This window comes from Aspergillus fischeri, genomic scaffold (assembly GCF_000149645.3).
Source record: "Aspergillus fischeri NRRL 181 1099437636245 genomic scaffold, whole genome shotgun sequence".
NCBI lineage: Eukaryota > Fungi > Ascomycota > Eurotiomycetes > Eurotiales > Aspergillaceae > Aspergillus > Aspergillus fischeri.
Window position 1 is genome coordinate 2,383,944 of NW_001509773.1, and position 17,577 is coordinate 2,401,520.

The following is a 17,577-nucleotide window of genomic DNA, read 5'->3' on the forward strand; positions in this document are numbered from 1 at the left end:
GGACCTGAACGCTCCAGCGCCGAGCCAAATCTGTTGTGATGCTCATAGCGAACTTATATGTACAATAACGGAGATTATGGTGGCGATGGACAGTGCCAGGACAACAAGCTATAATCAAATTACCCCTTCATCTCTCCATCCCTGCTCAGGCTGTCTGCAGATTGATCCAGTCGCTCCCAAATACGCAGGCTCACATGTGGAGATATATGTATACCCGACCACACCATTCTGCGTAGTCTCGTGGAACCAGTTCTGCCGCGGGGCGTATACTCTTCTTGTGAGCTCGTTCCCGTGTCTCAAGCAGGCCTCCAAACAGACTACCTGTTTCGTATTTCAGAGTGGCATCCCTTTCGAGTGCTAAAGACAACATCATGAATTGTTGTTCTGGCTCGCTCGTTGTTGCCCTTCATATAGACCGGTGTAGTAACCGGCGAAATACCAGGCCATCATCAGATTCTTCAACCCTTCATCCTGAACTATAATGTTCAAAAGTTAGTCATCGCAGGCCCTAAGGCTATGCAGGGAAGGTTACCTTGTGCTAAAGCAGCATGTGGCATCGCAGCTGCTCCCGCAGGAGCAGGCTCAGTTGGATGTTTCATCCCGGACGGCTGCTGATCAGTCGCTGTCGCGTGCTCCTCTACAGCCTGAAAACAGTCAGAAAAACATGTTCGCTTGTTCGATGCTGCAAGGGGCGACTCACATCTGGTACTTGCATTGATGAGCTTTGTTCTGCTGTAGCAGATGCTGTCGCCGCCGCTGCGTCATCATCCTCCATGGCATCGACAGCTTCATCAGGCTGCTGTCCGTCCTGATCCAACCCGGCACGCTCCGCAGCCTCTGCTTCTCTTAGAACATCTTCGACGTTCTCGCCTTTGGCATGTATGCTGTGATACAACTGTTGGAACTGCGTTAGATTAAAGTCACGTGAGAGGTACAGGAGACGTACTTTGTACTCTTCGACTGCTTCATCCCAGCTTTGAACGAGGGCGGAATCGTCCCATATTTCTTCTTGTGTCAGGGGCCTATTCGCATTCTTTGTTTTCCCCATTTTATGAGCAACTTGTAGTTGCGTAGATGAGCAGTTACTGGTTCCTGTGTGGATGAATCCCGCTGTGGTGCCTGCGGAGACCAAACTCACCGCTTGGCGGTCGACCCCGTCGGAGAAAAAATGGGAGACCAAAAAAAAAAGTTTCCCGCACCTTTTTTTGGTAGGTGCTTCAACCTAGCATACAACACACAATAACCAGAAATATGGCACCCGATAAGAAGGACAAGAAGCGCAAGGGTATGTCCATTTTCTATCATGGTTTTCGGCTATTTCCCTGTCTTCTAACACAATACAGCTGCCAGCACAGTAGCCGCCGACTCGCCCGCAAAGAAGACCAAGAAGGTCGAGGCCAAGCCGAGCGAAGCCCCCAAAGAAACCCCCAAGTCTATTCTGAAGAAGAACAAGAAGGATGGCCCTGCTACAGAGCAAAAGTCCACTTCCAAAGTGAAGCTCAATGGCGAGCCGGCAAGACAGGTCAAGCCTCGCAAGCGTGCGGCGGATTTCCTCAGCGACGACGAGAGTGAGCCGGAAGTTGTTGCGTCCGAACCCAAGGCCGATACCGAGGAGAAGAAGCAGCCCAGTAAGAAGAAGTCGAAGAAGGAAGACGGCACCCCTGCGCCCGCTACAAAAGCCAAGACAAGCGCTGCTGCTGCAAAGCCCAAGGCGACCAAGGCGAAGAAGCCTGAGCCTGTCGTCGAAGAGTCGGACGATGAGGATAACGAGCAGGTCCCTGTTGTCTCCGATGATAGTTCTGAAGACGAGGAAGATGATACACTAGACGATCAGACCGCCGCTTTGATCAAGGGTTTCGAGAGCAGCGGCGACGAGGACGAATCCGGAGACGAAGGATTTGATCCTGACCAGCCGGTTCCCAAGATCCCCGATTCCAAGAAGGCGAAGCGCAAGATCTTGAAGAAGCAAAAGAAGCACGGTGAGCCCGAAGCTCCCGGAACGGTTTATATTGGGTAAGTTTTCAGCAGTCCTCTCTTGCCTGGCTGCTCCGCCGTGACAAAGTCTTACCATCTCCTTTCCACAGACGTATTCCCCACGGTTTCTACGAACATCAGATGCGCGCTTACTTCTCCCAATTCGGCGAAATTACTCGCCTGCGTCTCTCGCGTAACCGCATCACCGGTCGCTCAAAGCACTACGCTTTCGTGGAGTTCGCCTCGAACACTGTTGCCAAGATTGTCGCGGAGACTATGGACAACTACCTGATGTACGGCCATATCCTGAAATGCAAATATGTCCCCTCCGATCAGTTGCACCCGGAGGTCTGGAAGGGTGCCAACAGACGATTCAAGCGCACCCCATGGAACCGCATCGAGAAGAAGAGGCTGGAAAAGGGCAAGACGAGGGAACAATGGTCGGAGCGCATTGAGCGGGAGCAGAAGAGACGACTTGCAAAGGCCGAGAAGCTGAAGGCTCTGGGCTATGAGTATGAGCTTCCCCAGCTGAAGAGCGTCGACGAAGTTCCTGTCCAAGAAGAGACCAAGGCGATCGAAGCTGCCGATGTGACTGCCGATGAGCCCATGAAGGCTATCGAGGCACCCTCGGCCCAGGAGTCCAAGGAGGAGACTACCGTGGACGAGACTCCTAAGAAGTCTAAGAAGGAGAAGAAGGCAAGCCAATCGACTCCTAAGCAGGGGACACCCAAGCAGGATGGCGAAAAGGCGTCGGCGAAAAAGGGGGTGAATGGAGCTTCCGCTTCACCAGCTACAAAGGCTGGGGTCAAGGACAAGAAGGCTAAGAAGGTGAATGCGTAGGGCTATTCTTTTCGTGTTCTCTGTATCTTGTTAGCACAAAAGGGTCTGCTATTGTTTGGGATAAATTGTTGAATGTATATGTCTGTGACAAGAGTTGCTGTAACCGCTCTAGCCTGCTCGGCTTCAAGTAGAATCTCATAAGACTTTATCACTCACTCATAGCCATGATGTTAAATATATATCCAAACCCATCTTACTTCTAATCTCTGCTATCGATGTGCACTGCATAGCTATTCTAAAGGTATGGAATTTCTGAAACCTGATACTCCGTACCTAACGCAAACACAACGTGATTGATGGACATTGAGCTATATCACGTGGTACGCTAATCCTCAAACAGGCTAGACTCTACCAGCGGGTCAACCGAGCATTAAAAAACCGAAACTTTTTCCTGTCAACTCTGTTTCTTCTTTCCTCAACTCCTCGCTCAAAGAATCGCATTCAAAGCTCACACACAGAATATCTGCCCGGTATTCTCATTCCTCTACCAAGAGGAACCTAGCTTTGGGAGAAAGTCCCCGGACACCCTGCTCGATCCTCTAGATCCGTGGCAGGCAATGCGGAAACGCGCCGCCATAGAAGCAATTTGATAGCGGCTGACTGCCCTACTCCCTCCCGGCGCCCGTGCCTATATCTGACGCCCTTCGCGGTGGAAACAATGGTGGTATAGCGGGGTGCCGGAGAGGGGTTGTTTCATTGGGTTGCCTTTCGTCGTGTTTGGATAGTCATGCGATTGCCCTGATCCTCCTTTTGGGGGTTTTGGGTAACTCAATGGGGCTCATTCTTGAGGCGAGGAGTTCATCGCTCTTTACTTTTGAGTCTGTAGCTTATTGCAAAGCGGTGGCTGGATCTATGGTCACAGAAGCCCTGTCGAAGGGGCCGGACTCGTTTTTTCCTTTCTTTTTATGTTTGTCTTTTCGTCGACATGCACATTGCGTTCGTATGATGATATACCAATCATAGAGTCAAGCCCTGATACTCCTGCTACGGCATGGGGTTGTGACGATAAACGATTGTTTTCATATCTGACGAACATGTTCCCTCTTATGTGCTTTTCATAGAACGAAACAATCGAGTTACTCATTGTCGTCTTTAGTCTACTTTTTCCGTAATGCGTAATATATATAACATGGCAAACATTCATTCTATTCATTGCGCCTTTTGGGCCTTTGCTGTCGAAGCAGGGCTTGCGCTCCGACTTCTCAACTGCAGCAACATAGAGGTAACAATCTCTGCCATGACGGCAATCGCTGTCGCGCAGACACTATTCCAAACTTGGACACTCACCGATCCGCGAGGCGCTCGGGGGAATGACAGTACCCATTCAACGTAGGAGGGAAACCAGCCTGCTGGAAGCGCAAAGACAGGAGTCTTGGAGTAGTAAAACTGCAAAAAGATCTTGAGACCGTTGGTGCTGAGCCACCGGGCGATCTTGACACTCCAGTCGAACGAGGTTTTCTGGGCCGTGAGTTTCTTGTCTGTAAATAAAAGCCCATCAATCAGCTGGACTTGAACCTCGACAATGTGAAGTAAGAAGCATAGTATTTCAACGTATAGAGCAGGATACGCACTCATTGCCTCATATTCATCCATAGCTTTGTCATGCTTCCTCCTCAACTTAGCCCACTTGGCAAACTCATCTTGCGAGCTGGTGTTGTTCATCTCTCGCTTGAGCTGGACGACTTCGCGCTTCAGTCGGCTCTGCTCGCGTGCATTCTTCGATGTCGATGTAGGGAGCTTGAGGTAGAGGATCCATAGCTGCAGAACATGTCAATTAGAATGGTTGATCGCTTGGTCTGGGGCCGTGGCAAACTGGCAGCGTTGCCATGCCGGTGGTGGACTAAGCAGGAACATACCAGAGTATCAATGGTTGTTGCGCCGACAGTATTCACCAAATAAATGGCGACGTGGACAAAGAATATCGTCAGAATGAGCGATAGCATCTTGTTGCGTTTGGAATATGGCCGTCGGAGGTAAGAATTATCGTGAGGTTCGCAATGAGGTATCGAGGCCGGAGTTAAAGAGCCACGATCCAACTTGCAGAAACTATGCGGTGCAAGTTTCTTAAGAATGTGCCACAAAATTAGGACCCGTAGGAGATTTTAGAACCGCATTTGTAAGGCCGATGGAGGAGGGTTTGTGATCGAAATGACGTTGTCAAGGTGGCCTCGATCTGTGCGTTCCGCCTGTTGGCGGTACCACTAAAACGATAACAATCAATAGCCTGACACTATTGCCATGCCATACAACACGATGGATAGACGGAACTTTTGAAATTTGCACTGCCAATGTGGTCCAGATAACAGGGACATCCAAATGTCTACTACAGAAAATGCGTACCAGGAACTTGCTCGGATTTTCAGAAGCAGAGACAGTCGCATTCTTGAAATTGAGATTCTGCCGCCGCAGGTTGGCCCACTCTTTCAAGATGGGTGTTCGATAGGCATCACCAAGAAATATTTGGTACAGGCCTTTGTGACCGCCAGATGTATCTTCTTCAAGCATTTGGGCTCTATGCCCGACCTTAATGCTCCGGGAATGAAGTGCCCAGATGCTATTACAGAAGACGAAGCTTCGATTGCGTCTCAGATCATCCTGCTTTTCGACTGTGAACATACCACCGCATGCAACTGGCGGAAAAGGCGACTTGATGCCTTGATCAAGGGCCCGGATCTTCACAGTACGGACGTTGGTCGCGAGAGCCTGGCCCACGCCCTGGAAACAGAACGCTCTCTTATGACGACCTATCTATGTTCTCCTCTACATCGGCACACCAAGTCTCCAACACTATGGCAACACCGTTTATGGATCTTGAACCAGATGGATAAATTCCAGAGGCCAGGCCCAACAGTTCAACTATCGCGAACTGCCGTTCCACAGCGACAAGAGCCCAATCAAAGTATGCTTGATACGACGGCAAAGTTTCGGGAAATGTTCCAGGCCGAGTTTGCCGTTGTACTTCGCGCAGGGGAGCTCCATCCCAAGAATTACTATGCTTTCAGCTATATGCGCCGGCTTCATGTGGCCTTGACTGACACACTGAACGAAAGCGAGCACAGGGCGGAGAGCTCCGCCCGATTGGCTTTGCTCATCACCGAAAAGGCTTTGGATTGGTGTCTCGCTCATCCAGCGGATATATCTGGCTGGATGTTTCTGCTCTATTTGCTGGAAACTATTTCGTACAGAGAAACTCTTCTGGCTATCATCAACAAAGCTGTCAAGTTTGGAGTGCACGTCCGCTGGGAAGGCGAGAGTCTTTGGACGTTTGTACACTTGGCTACTACGAGATTTGATGTGGTGGAAACTGTTTGGTGTCAGCTATGTGGACGGGAGGAGGCAACGCAGACTCGTCTCGTCGCAATGGATACGCTGGCTCACATTGCCAAAAGCGAGTCGAAAGAATCGTGGAAGACATGGATGGCCAGGGCAAAGGCATGTTGGTCGAGCGGCGAACTGGCAGCATAACAGCAGAACTGTAACGGTCGATCGAGGAGCCTGGTCATGTCTGGTAGCAAACGCGTAATTAGTTTGGTCCCCTGTTGTCATAGACCTCATGTCCTCCTAGTAGAATGATCCAGTATCGGTTGAATTTACAACGTAGACTGAACGCCATATTCTGAAAGAAACGCCTCGCTAATTGTAAAAATGCTCTAGTAAACGAGTAAAACGCGCCAACGACTCCAAAATACCCCATCAACCCACGGAACGGCAAACCGAGGGGCTTATAGCCAACCTCCGTTCCTCTGACAGAATATGATATAGCCACCTCGTTCATCCAGGGTAGCAATCCTTGCAACAAACTTGGCCAAGTAGCCAAGGTCTGAGGGTCCTATGAGGTTGCGGAAGTGATATTATGCACCGAACCGGAGCATAACGGCCGAAGGGTTGATAATAATGATGGGAAAGCAGCGCGGCTGAGATCGGAATTGCGGGTGAAAAAGCTGCTGACGACTCCCGTAATGGGTCGTTACTTCTTTTTCCCTGCTGCTGCTGCTTCGGCTGCCTTTTTCGCGTCAGCTGTAGAGAAAGGCGAAATGCGTTAGCACATTCAAGCTCTATTGCAACAGGCGTAAAAAAAAAAAACTCCTGGGCGCGCTTACCCGCTGCCTGTTTTGCGCGCATAATTGCAGCGTTGTTTTCCTTTGCGCGCTGGAACTCGGTGCCACTCAAGTTATTTGCGGCCTTCTATAGACATGAGAGGTAGATTAGCAACTATGTTCTACATCCAAGGAGAAATTGTATATTGACATCTTGCTTTGAGACCTGTTGGACGGTTGCGGGGACGAAAACTGACCTGCTTGGCCTTTGCCTTGAGAGCCTTCTCACGGTCTCTGTCTCTCTGGTTTCCGCGGGTCATTTTGGCTACTGAGGTGTTCTGAGTTGTCCTTGCAATCAGAAATGGAGAGGAGCAATATTTTGTATATCGAGCTTCAAACTTGGCAAGGAATCAAGGTAAGAGAAGAGCAAAGTTCTAGGCCGTTAAGTAAAGTTTCTGTCTGTATCCATGGCTTTCCTTTTATAGTCCGCCGAGACCCCGAATCCCAGCTTTTCCATAATTTAGCCCATACCACGACATCAGGGGAATCAGATTGATCCAACTCATAATAATATGACACATTTTGCATATATTGCCTTGGGCATGAGTTAGTAACAAGCAATTAGAGCGATTCTCTTCTGTGAACTATCGCAAGGTGACGAGATAAGCATTTTGACCAATGCAGTATCAACACATCAACGACGAAATGCCAATACCACAGATTCGAAGCAACATTTCCAGAACAAAGGAGAGAGGTGGTTGATATTTCAAGCTAATATTGAAATCGGGTCCTTCTATGATGGACCATGCCATGCATCACTCATTGCTTCATTCAATACCGAGTACTCCTATGCCAACTCTGCCGGCCAAGAGACGTCCACTTGCTTCCGCATCCTGTGCAGAAGCTTGAACCTCAAGGAAAGAGTCATGCTCGGGAAATGATCTTGGGTTACCGTGACAGTCGCACTTATCGCGCTCGCGTTTTGAATGCTATAGAAGCTCTAGGAGCTCGGCGGCTGGACTAGTTGGCTAATTGGTCGAAGGACGGCAGATGCAAATGACCAGGGTGCAGTGTGGTACTTAGTGTCGTAGATGTATCCTGCGTCCACTCTACTGAGGCCGATGTCATCAATTGCGCAGGGAAGTAAGTCCTAAGTCCGCTGCTGAGCTCTGCTCTCAGCGTCGCAAGATAGTATCTTCCCGAAATCTCAATGGAGAAATTGGCGTCACGAAACGATATAGCCTTCGCAGGCGCCTAATCTTGTCAAGTCGCGGGCCCCATAGGGCACTGATTCTTAACAAACACCAAGTTCCTGCGGGTCCTTACAAGAGTAAGCGCCCGATTTGAGACTAATTATCTCGTTTGGCATCCGAGGATCGGGAGAGGATCATTGGAGCCCAGTGAGGTTTATTCAAACATCGCTTGAAGCAAAAATAGTTGAACGACGGCCAATCGTCAGATGTAGCAAGGCAAGCGAATGAGACGGTTGTTTCAGGCTGGTTGACAATCTCGCAGTGATAGCTACTCGCTTTGTTTTTGCAATGAGGACTTGTGACCGAGCTTGACGCCTGAGAAAATACAGGCTTGGGAACAGTAGCATACAAACCAAGGCTAATTTCAGTTTGAGCAGGGAACACTGTGACGGGGTGTACTACCCAGACGGCGCTCTGCAGAGCGGTTGTAAGGGATAAACCGCACCTCGAGGAGCAGAATTATTTTTGGATCAGTGTTCAACTGTCTATGCCATTTCTGAAGACATCACCATTGTTTATGGCATGAATAGATGGCTTGATTCTCAATGTCCATCAAGCTTGTGTTTCAGATTCAGACTACATGCCCATTGTCAGCAGCCTTTGTCTTTCTACATTCACTCGGGCCTCGCTACCTAATCTGAAAGAACCGGTATTGTCTGGCGCTAGAGCCCAAAGGAAAGAACCTGAATAATGCTGGTTCAATAGGGCTCTTATCTTTTGTCGCCTCATTGTTCACTCTTTTGCTCTTTCTTTAACCCTCGAGTAGACCTCGCCAGTCTGCTCTTTCTCTCCTTTTCTTTCCTTCAGCCTGTGAGCCAACGCGGTCCTGCTGGTCAGTCCTTGTGCCTCTACTTTCATTTCTCCATTTTCTTCTACTGTCTCTCGTAGTATCATTTGAAAACGCATCTTATCTCGATCCGAGTCCTCAATATTCTTGCATGATCTTTTGGTAGTGGCGTCTTGTCGTGCAGAACTGTGCTTTCGCTTGCGATACACATACTTTGATTATGATGGCTTCATTGAAAGAGTCCTTGGCTGGTCCAGGATTTGTGGTCTTGAACGCCATACGGGTACTCAATATCATCGTCTTCCTAGACATCATCGCTGCCAGCATTGTGATGATAGTGAAGATCTCTCTTTTGAGCAGCTTTTTCTTCTTCCAAGCCGTTTCCCATGTCATGGCTGCAGGAATCAGCAGTAAGTGGTCCCCCGGCTATGGTGAAGCATGGACATGACAAGAATACTGACGCACGACAGTCTTTCTTATACTCTCAGAATTACCCTTCTTTCGCGGGTACTTCGACCGCAATTGGCCTTTGCTAGGCCAAGATTCCGGCTTCGTCACACTGGCTGTGGCAATGCTTATACTTGGAATGGGGGTCTTGGGCGATCTGAATACGCCTGCCACGAGTCAGGAATCACTTGGCCTTGCATTCTGGAGGATTGTGGTATCCGCAGGTATTCTGGCTATGGTCATGAGTGTCGTCAATTTGGTGTCGGTAAGTCGACCTTATCTTTTCAAGGCCTAGGAAGCGAACGCTGACTTTTGTTGATTACTTTAGAGCTTCATTTTCTCAGACCGCGCCGCTGGGGTCACTGCACGTCATGTACGAGTCTACGGGGCGGTAGCGCCTCAGAAAGTCGTCACACGAGCAAGTTCCCAGCGATCATTCAAACTCGGTATAAAGCGAGAGGACTCACTTCCAACATATACTCCTTCGCATTCACCTGTGAGGAGGCAGGCCTCCATGCGGAGCATGACTCGCTTTCCACTGAAGATATCCCCGCCAATGAACTTGAACGATGCCGCATCATCCAAATACTCGCGAGACTCGGCGGGTGTGACCATTCCAGACCTATCTCATCATCCGGCAATGTATTCTTCGCAGGTCTAAGCCTTACCATCTTTGCGGTGAGAGGGGCGTTGGAACGGATTGTTGTCCCAAGGGTATATTAGCGAGGGCGTTCACTGGAAAAATACTTTCATTACAGAGCTTGGCATTACTGGCTGCACTCCTATGATTTTATTCAGACATTGTCCTATGTTGTATTTCTGTAGCATTTTAATTTTCAAATTCAACTGGCCAAAACGATTCTTGCTGTGTCAATCAAAAGAACTATAGAAAGGACCTCTGATTGGTCAACGTTAGGCGCCTCTTGGCATCGGCGATAAGATCAGCAATATGGCCATCAGCCTCATCCACTTAGCTGTCATCATCCATCTCAAGGACATGTGGCAGCCAGGTGGTCGAAATAAATTGACGGGCAAGATGGTTGAACTCGGGATATCGTTCGCGACGTAAGTGTCTGAATTTTTTTTTCTCACGGTCTGACCACTTCACAGCATCAAGTCTTTATTGATCTTCTTCGCCCCCGTCATCATTCCTCGGGCCATCAACTTCTACCGCAGTCTCCGAGTCGCTATAGCATCACGTCCCACACCTCGTCCCCTCCCTCAGGCTACCCGCCGCGTCCTCAATGTCCTCTTCTTCGCCATCCTGCTGTGCTTCCTTCTCAGCCTCCCGTTCAACCCTCATGCTCCTTCTCCAAGTATATTTACCCTGACGCGATCGCGCATCAACACCCCGACCGATGTCATTTTTAGCAGGCTGGCACGGTTCCGGCCGGACAATACCTTGAGCGAAACAGATCGTTTGCTGCGATCCAAGTTTACCTCGGTGGTGGCGCGGCGGGTGTACCTGCGCTACGGCCCTGATGCATTGACATCCTGCGAGTATTGCTCGCTCGACAACCTGAAAACATATCTTCTCTACTATCTCCCCTTCAACACATTAGTCCCTCATATCTTGCATATGGTCCTCGTGGGCTTGGTGACCTCGGCACCCTTTGCTGGCCGAGAAGCCGCCGGCTGGCGCAACAAATTCACCGTCGCCGGGTTGGCTTTGGCTGTCATCGACATCTACATTGTCTCGACATACGACCCCGTTCTGTCTGCCTCGGCTGCTGTACGAGCGGGCATGGTGCCGCCATCGAGCTTGTATCATCAAACCACCCTGCTCCGTCCGCTGGTCTTTGCGATCTTTGACGGGATCTGCGCCCTGCTAATCTATGTAACCGCCACAAACCGATTCTTCTTCGCGCCTCCCTCGCAGGCCGATCAAGTCGACCAGCTGGTCTCGACTTCGCTAACGTCATTGGCTGGAGCTAGCTCGAAATTGCATGCTGTGAGCGTGACGCGGAATGCCGTGGTTAGAGATAAGGTCTTGAAGGACCGGGATGATGCGTATTGGCGGACTGTTGTCGCGATGGGCGCTGGTAACACGGATGGCGATGCTTCAATGGCTCCGAGCAGTATCTGGGAGGAAGAGGAAGTGGTGCGAGCCATGTCCCGGGCGATGGCGGGACAAGGAGGAGTAGATTTAGCCAAGCTGGGTGTCAGTGCGGCTGAATATGTCAATGGCGTCACGGCAGGCTTAGATGAGGTTGATCCCCCGGAGAGGTAATCAACCTGCACCCGAGTAGTCGGTGCGCCAAGGTTAAATCTATGCTCATCGTTGGTGTACCATATATCACATCGACTACATACTTCATCGAAATTATTCGTTACTCGGATCCGTTCAATTCGTTTAGTATGTCTGGGACGATCTGGTCGCATAAAGAACCCAATGATCAGACGACCAGGAAGCATACATTAGCTGCAAAAGTAGTCGATGCGGGACAGCCTCTGGATAGAGGGTGTGAAGTATTCGGCTGCTGCGATTGGGGAGAAAGCGAGAGATGCGGGACAACAATGCGGAGGCCGAGAACTTTATTCAGACCAAGGCAGGTAAGGTACCTGTAAGGGAAAGGGTCCAGGGCTATTTGTTGATGGGCGGTGAGCATGATTGTTGATGTATTTCGGAGTATACAACCTGAGCTGTGTATGATGAACATGAAAGTGCCTATCGTACCTACCTACCTTACGTGGGTGGGACGTGTAGGGTACATGATGCACAGTGGAAACGTAGTGCAAATAGCAAGATCCAAGTACGCGTCTATAAGAGTCGAAAAAGTCATATTGTGGGGTGCCCCTGTGGATTGTCTAGATAATTCGAAACAATCCCCTCATTATCCTGTGTTTCATTGGCGTAATAAATTACGTTCCACTGTTTCCATGTGCCCACCAACATGCGTACTACGGATACCTTTACCACTTTTATCCAAGGACATTGGGATAGCTACGAAAGGCTAGGTCTACCTCTAGGGTTTCAAGAGACGGGATCGACTTTTCCTTAGGTTGTTTTCCAATCTCTGTCTTTCACTGTCATTGACACTATCTCTACGAACGCAACTATTTTGTTGACTCTTTTCTGTGTGTCTGCTATTGACACTAAGAAAGGACACCGTCCCTCATCAGCCGTTTCTCTCACCCCCCAACAGGTACCCGCTGCGGAACAGCGGGTCCCAGTGGCAGAAAGTCACAGAAGTCTGGTTGTTGTCAAGTAGCTATTCCAAGGTACATCCGGAGCAGTTCTGGGTACTCTCTTCTTATCCGACCAACCTACCTGCGAAACCTTCGTCAATCCTACTAATTCTCTTGGTGGCAGCGATTGACTTTTTGGAATCTTCTTCGCAGACACGGTTACTGTTGCTGCTCCTTCCGGCATCAGTGATCCCTAGATCTTCGGGATCACAAAACCGCCGTCATGGCAAAAGACGAATCCACGCAATCGCAATCCGTTTCGGAGCTTAATACTTGTGTGTCCACCGGTCACCGAACTGCTGCCAAAGACGCGACCTTTCGAGAATGGATGGATGCGAATCAAATTGGTATGCGTCTATTCTCCAACTTGCCTTGGGTCGGAGTCCATTGATGTGCCTACACTGCTCCAATCCATCGCTTAACTTGTTTCTGCGCCGGAGGAACCCAGCGCATGCGCTCGATCGTCATTGTGATAGAATTGGACTCGATGGCTGACTGTTGCTCTGTATGCGTTTTCAGGAGTCTCATTGACTATCCTTGGCACGCTTTTGGCTGCTCATAACCTCTACCCCACCCTCCGACCATACACGGCGCCGTTCTTCCAATTGTCGTACTACCAACCTTCCGAAGGGGTCTATGTCCAAGGATTTGACGATGTGTACTTTGTTATCAGCTCTGCCATCACCTTCACCGCCGTCCGAGCGATTGCCATTGAATGGATCTTCCGACCAGCTGCCAGATATGCGGGATTGAAGCGGAAGGCTTCGAATCGTTTTGCCGAGCAGGCGTGGATGTGGATGTACTATGCGTTCTTCTGGACGTTTGGAATGGTTTGTCTCGCTGCATCCATTGCCTCTCTGGACGGTGAAACTGACATGTTGGATGTAGTATATCTGGACAAACTCCTATTACTGGATGGATTTCAAGGCCATTTGGGCTCAATGGCCCGCGCGGGGTGTCTCTGCAAACCTGAAGTGGTATCTACTGGCGCAGCTGTCATTCTGGTTCCAGCAGATCCTGGTTATCAACATGGAAGAAAGGCGAAAGGATCACTACCAGATGTTGACTCACCACATCCTCACTAGCACTCTCTTGACCTCTGCCTATATCTACAGTTTTTATAACGTTTCAAACGTGGTACTGTGTCTGATGGACATTGTCGACCTGTTGCTGCCTGTATGCCATGAGATCCATCTGCCCTCCATCAAAAACTGGCCGAGCTGACATTTGCGCGACAGACTGCCAAGATTCTCAAGTACTTCAAGTTCGAGCTTTGCTGCAACATCACCTTCGGTCTGTTCATGGTGACCTGGTTGATTACGCGTCACATTTTCTACCCGCTACTCTGCTGGTCTATCTACAAGGATGTCCCTGATGCGATGGCCTACGGCTGCTACTCCGGTACCAACGCGGAGATGATTTCAACCGATGGGTACCCGAACCGATTCCGCTACCTTTTTAACCCCTTCCTGGACATCAATAGCCCCATCTGCATGAATCGCACCGTCAAGTGGATTTTTCTTGGTTTTCTTCTGGCGTTACAATTGCTCTCTCTCATATGGTTTGTGATGGTTGTCCGCGTGGCCGTAAACGTGCTCCGGACCGGAAATGCCGAAGACACTCGAAGCGACGACGAAGAAGAAGCGGAAGTCCGACCTGCGGGCAAGGACGCGCCCACCAGCAACACAGCCGGTGTGGACGGGGCGAATGCCGACTGGCGTCGAGCCTCGAACGGCTCAGCCAGCGTGCGACCTCGCGCGCGGGGACGAATCCCACTCGGTGACCAGAGCGATCGCAAGGCCCTCCTTGGCAGAATCGGATGCGACAAGCCGACGTAGAATCTTTCTAATGTCATACCATGGATCCGCACAGCGCTCGTGCTTTTTTTTATGTTATTATGATTTGTGCCGATGTTCCAACATCAAAATGAACTACCTCGAACGCATTTACCAAAAAGCAAATAAGTGGGAGAAGTGCGGAGGCAGCCCTCAATACCCAGCAGTATTCTTTTCTACATTCTCGTTAGACCTTCGATGTGTTCGATACATGGGAATCGATCGATTGGTTTTTTTTTTTTTTTTTCCTTATGATATGCCACTGTTGACGGGGAGGTCCTGCAGGATTAATTGTTTATTATACCTTTCCTCCTCGTTTATGGATGATTGTCTGCCCTGGAAGGTGATCTTGTCATTTTCCTCGATGATGTGCCGGATGGATGGATGGATGGCCGTTGCTGCTGTGTTTCATGTTCTAGAGAGACCGTCCAATACCCACCTGATTGATGTGCATATACGATAGACCTAGTAATGAGATGGCAATGAGCTTGGATCATTTCTTTGTTCGAAGGAGTATTGCTTCCTAATTACAGTAGTACAACTCTGTACAGTGAAACAGATTGTCAGTACAGAAATACATGTCATCAATCATCACGTCATAATATGTTCTGGGTATATGGAGTTGTTATTTCCGAGGCATCATACAATTCATCGACTTTTCCATGCCATTCTGGTATCCATCAAGGAACCAAGGCATGTGATTATACCACAATAGTTGTCTGCAGCTGAGGTCACGGCGTCAGGACCGACGACGGTTGTGATCCCAGAATTTCCTCGCGCATCTCGTCCTCGTCCCAGAAATCCTCGCTTGATTGGAGGCGTCTCTGTTGCCTCGCGATCAACGCCTCTTCGTCAACGCTATCCGACCCCAGGGCGCATTCCTGCTGGGCGAGGATAAAGTTGATGAGGACCTGTCGGAGACGGTCCCAGATGGTGCCCTGACGTTTCCACTCGAGGCGTTTGGCAATGCGTACCATGCGGGACACGACCCAGCATCTTTCGCCGGCGTCGCCTGCTTCCCTTTGCGGGTAGCCGCCGTTGTTGAGAAAGATCCAGAGGACAGATGTAATGCTCGGGTTAGTGAAGGTGCTGAGCCCTTGGACTTCCATGTCCAGCCAGTCGAGGTAGCGGTCAAAATTGGTAGAGTTGCGATAGGAATCGTAGAGTGCGACGGCCAGGAAGAACAGACAGGACATGCAGGTGTATTCATCGATGAATCGGATATCCCGGATCCCGTGGTCGTAATCGGGAAGCATAGTCAGAATGGAATAGAGCGGTGTTCCCGGGGTGAAGCGTCTGACGCGAGGAGTTGGACTGCTTCCGGAGACAGTAGCGGGAAAGCCTAACGCAGCCTTCTCCAGCTCATGTAGACAGCGGAAAAATCGCAGAAAATCCTCACAAGCACGATATTGATCGCATGGGCTCTCGAATGATTCCACCGCTGTCTGTATGTGGGGAATAGCGAGGTGCACATCAGGAGCAAGAAAGTCAAGACTCTCTGGAGAAGTGTCGGGTACGGCACCAGTCCATGGAAGACATGAGGTGTAAATCGCTTTGGGTGCGCAGCTTATATCCACCCTATGCGAAGTTAGCCAGACCATATAGTTGCTGTAGGATTCTGTCAAAGCATTACCAGTACAGAACCTTCTCCAAAAAGGGACTGGAAGCCCGCATGCCTCGCATCCCGCCGCGATTCCGGACCATGGATGCTAGTCCCATGCAGTGCATCCTTTCAATGGAAGCATCCCTTGACCATTTCTTGACTGTATGAGCAACCTGCAAAGTTCAAAGCATAGGGAAAGTTTAATTACCTCAATAACTGCCATTGTGGCTACAGCATATATTGTACCATCTTGCAGACCTTGGGAGTCGGTGTGTATTCGCTCGTTTATTAATCGAAGTGCCCGCATCTTATGAGTGAGGCTTTGAACAGAGTCCGCCTTGCCTTCCACTCCAGCTCGGTGCTTTGAGGCAATAGCAAGCATCGCATGAAATGAAAGATTGTCATGCAGCGCAAGCTGTCGGAAAATCTCCATCATTGGGTTGTTCGCGACGGAATCGGCAAATTTATACATCATGGATGGATATGTCACAATAACTTTGCAGTGTAAGCCACCAACCAACACGAGATCAAGATTGTTCTGGCAGACGCCCCTCTTGCTCTGCTATTAAGATCGGCGTGATCTGTATGGGAATACGGGCTTCCAAGGAAGAACTTACAGTGTTGAATTAACTCATGGTCAGAGTGACTAACAGGGATTGGATAACAGCTAAATGGATCCTCCACGGCCCCGTGACCAGGGCTGGAACGAGGATCTGATAGTGTATAGCTAACGATAGGGAAGGAAGGAGAGGACGGTTCTTCAGCTTTGACTTCGGATGACCTCGACGCCAAAGGCATGAGTGGCCCTATCCCACTTTCTGGGGTGCATGGCCCCCCATCTTTTACCAGAGATAATTTCTCCTCCAGAGAAGTGTCTTTGACAGGGATTTCAACTGGAGAGGGTGGAATGCTGGATGATGAAGCTTCCGATAGTACCTGGCGGCTGACCCAACCACCAATTGGCAAGCGAGGCGTCTCCAGGCGAGCAATGCTGTCCAAGCGCCGCTGACGCATATATTGCCGCATTGCATGGCGACGGACCTGACGCCGTGACTCGTTATCTGTAACGAGGACAATTTCGAAGTTTCTGGACTGCGGGCTCTGTGCTTGCCGAACCGACCTAGGAGACGGGTGCCTCAACGACCCTGTCATATCCCCCGCATGACGACCAGAAGACCGGCGCACAGGTAGTACACCCGAAAGTCCGACTTCATTTGAAATTGGCACATCCTGATAGGGCTGTCTTTCTGAGCATGGATTCATGCTATCCTCCTCTCCCATCATCTCATGATCCGGCCTTGGCCGGACGAGTAGGATGATAGTATAGGTAAAGCTTATAAGCGATAGAGTGGGGAAGATCTTGTTCAGCTTGTAAGTGGAGAACACTGACTCGTTCCTCGGACACTTAAGCAACTTTCGTTACACGCTGGCTTTCATTGGGGCGTTGATATGGATTCGCTGGTGCCTCTGAAGAACAGAAGTGATCTAGACTAGTTCAACGGGAAATTGCACAACTTCCAATGTTTGGCGTCATCCCGATTTCCCTTTTTGGCTATAGTGCCCCACAATATATTATCACGTGATGATATAATCGAGGATTTGACTCAGCGGA

General features: G+C 49.8%; 9 protein-coding genes across 9 annotated transcripts; 5 read left to right on the forward strand and 4 right to left on the reverse strand.

Annotated features, from left to right (window-relative positions):
- Window positions 1-369: 369 nt before the first annotated feature.
- Window positions 370-1,048, reverse strand: NFIA_109790 (uncharacterized protein; the record flags this gene model as incomplete). Its single annotated transcript, XM_001267381.1, has 4 exons — window positions 370-476; window positions 533-644; window positions 701-895; window positions 947-1,048. The coding sequence occupies 4 exons, from the start codon at window positions 1,046-1,048 to the stop codon at window positions 370-372; spliced, it is 516 nt and encodes a 171-aa protein (XP_001267382.1).
- Window positions 1,049-1,251: 203 nt separating this feature from the next.
- NFIA_109800 (rRNA processing protein gar2) lies at window positions 1,252-2,814 on the forward strand (the record flags this gene model as incomplete). The annotated part of the gene is made up of 3 exons (XM_001267382.1): window positions 1,252-1,285; window positions 1,344-2,013; window positions 2,085-2,814. 3 exons carry the CDS (start codon window positions 1,252-1,254, stop codon window positions 2,812-2,814), a joined length of 1,434 nt encoding a protein of 477 aa, XP_001267383.1.
- Window positions 2,815-3,963: 1,149 nt separating this feature from the next.
- NFIA_109810 (guided entry of tail-anchored proteins factor 1) lies at window positions 3,964-4,757 on the reverse strand (the record flags this gene model as incomplete). The annotated part of the gene is made up of 3 exons (XM_001267383.1): window positions 3,964-4,292; window positions 4,386-4,572; window positions 4,671-4,757. The coding sequence occupies 3 exons, from the start codon at window positions 4,755-4,757 to the stop codon at window positions 3,964-3,966; spliced, it is 603 nt and encodes a 200-aa protein (XP_001267384.1).
- Window positions 4,758-5,130: 373 nt separating this feature from the next.
- Window positions 5,131-6,279, forward strand: NFIA_109820 (uncharacterized protein; the record flags this gene model as incomplete). The annotated part of the gene is made up of 1 exon (XM_001267384.1): window positions 5,131-6,279. One exon carries the CDS (start codon window positions 5,131-5,133, stop codon window positions 6,277-6,279), a length of 1,149 nt encoding a protein of 382 aa, XP_001267385.1.
- Window positions 6,280-6,781: 502 nt separating this feature from the next.
- Window positions 6,782-7,171, reverse strand: NFIA_109830 (4F5 domain protein; the record flags this gene model as incomplete). Its single annotated transcript, XM_001267385.1, has 3 exons — window positions 6,782-6,831; window positions 6,915-6,999; window positions 7,109-7,171. The coding sequence occupies 3 exons, from the start codon at window positions 7,169-7,171 to the stop codon at window positions 6,782-6,784; spliced, it is 198 nt and encodes a 65-aa protein (XP_001267386.1).
- A 1,943-nt stretch (window positions 7,172-9,114) lies between these two features.
- NFIA_109840 (uncharacterized protein) lies at window positions 9,115-9,999 on the forward strand (the record flags this gene model as incomplete). The annotated part of the gene is made up of 3 exons (XM_001267386.1): window positions 9,115-9,301; window positions 9,362-9,603; window positions 9,667-9,999. The coding sequence occupies 3 exons, from the start codon at window positions 9,115-9,117 to the stop codon at window positions 9,997-9,999; spliced, it is 762 nt and encodes a 253-aa protein (XP_001267387.1).
- Window positions 10,000-10,374: 375 nt separating this feature from the next.
- On the forward strand, window positions 10,375-11,568 carry NFIA_109850 (uncharacterized protein; the record flags this gene model as incomplete). Its single annotated transcript, XM_001267387.1, has 2 exons — window positions 10,375-10,403; window positions 10,449-11,568. 2 exons carry the CDS (start codon window positions 10,375-10,377, stop codon window positions 11,566-11,568), a joined length of 1,149 nt encoding a protein of 382 aa, XP_001267388.1.
- A 1,182-nt stretch (window positions 11,569-12,750) lies between these two features.
- NFIA_109860 (putative longevity-assurance protein (LAC1)) lies at window positions 12,751-14,365 on the forward strand (the record flags this gene model as incomplete). The annotated part of the gene is made up of 4 exons (XM_001267388.1): window positions 12,751-12,874; window positions 13,047-13,357; window positions 13,416-13,703; window positions 13,766-14,365. 4 exons carry the CDS (start codon window positions 12,751-12,753, stop codon window positions 14,363-14,365), a joined length of 1,323 nt encoding a protein of 440 aa, XP_001267389.1.
- A 728-nt stretch (window positions 14,366-15,093) lies between these two features.
- On the reverse strand, window positions 15,094-17,249 carry NFIA_109870 (uncharacterized protein; the record flags this gene model as incomplete). Its single annotated transcript, XM_001267389.1, has 4 exons — window positions 15,094-15,940; window positions 15,996-16,120; window positions 16,174-16,460; window positions 16,583-17,249. The coding sequence occupies 4 exons, from the start codon at window positions 17,247-17,249 to the stop codon at window positions 15,094-15,096; spliced, it is 1,926 nt and encodes a 641-aa protein (XP_001267390.1).
- Window positions 17,250-17,577: the final 328 nt, after the last annotated feature.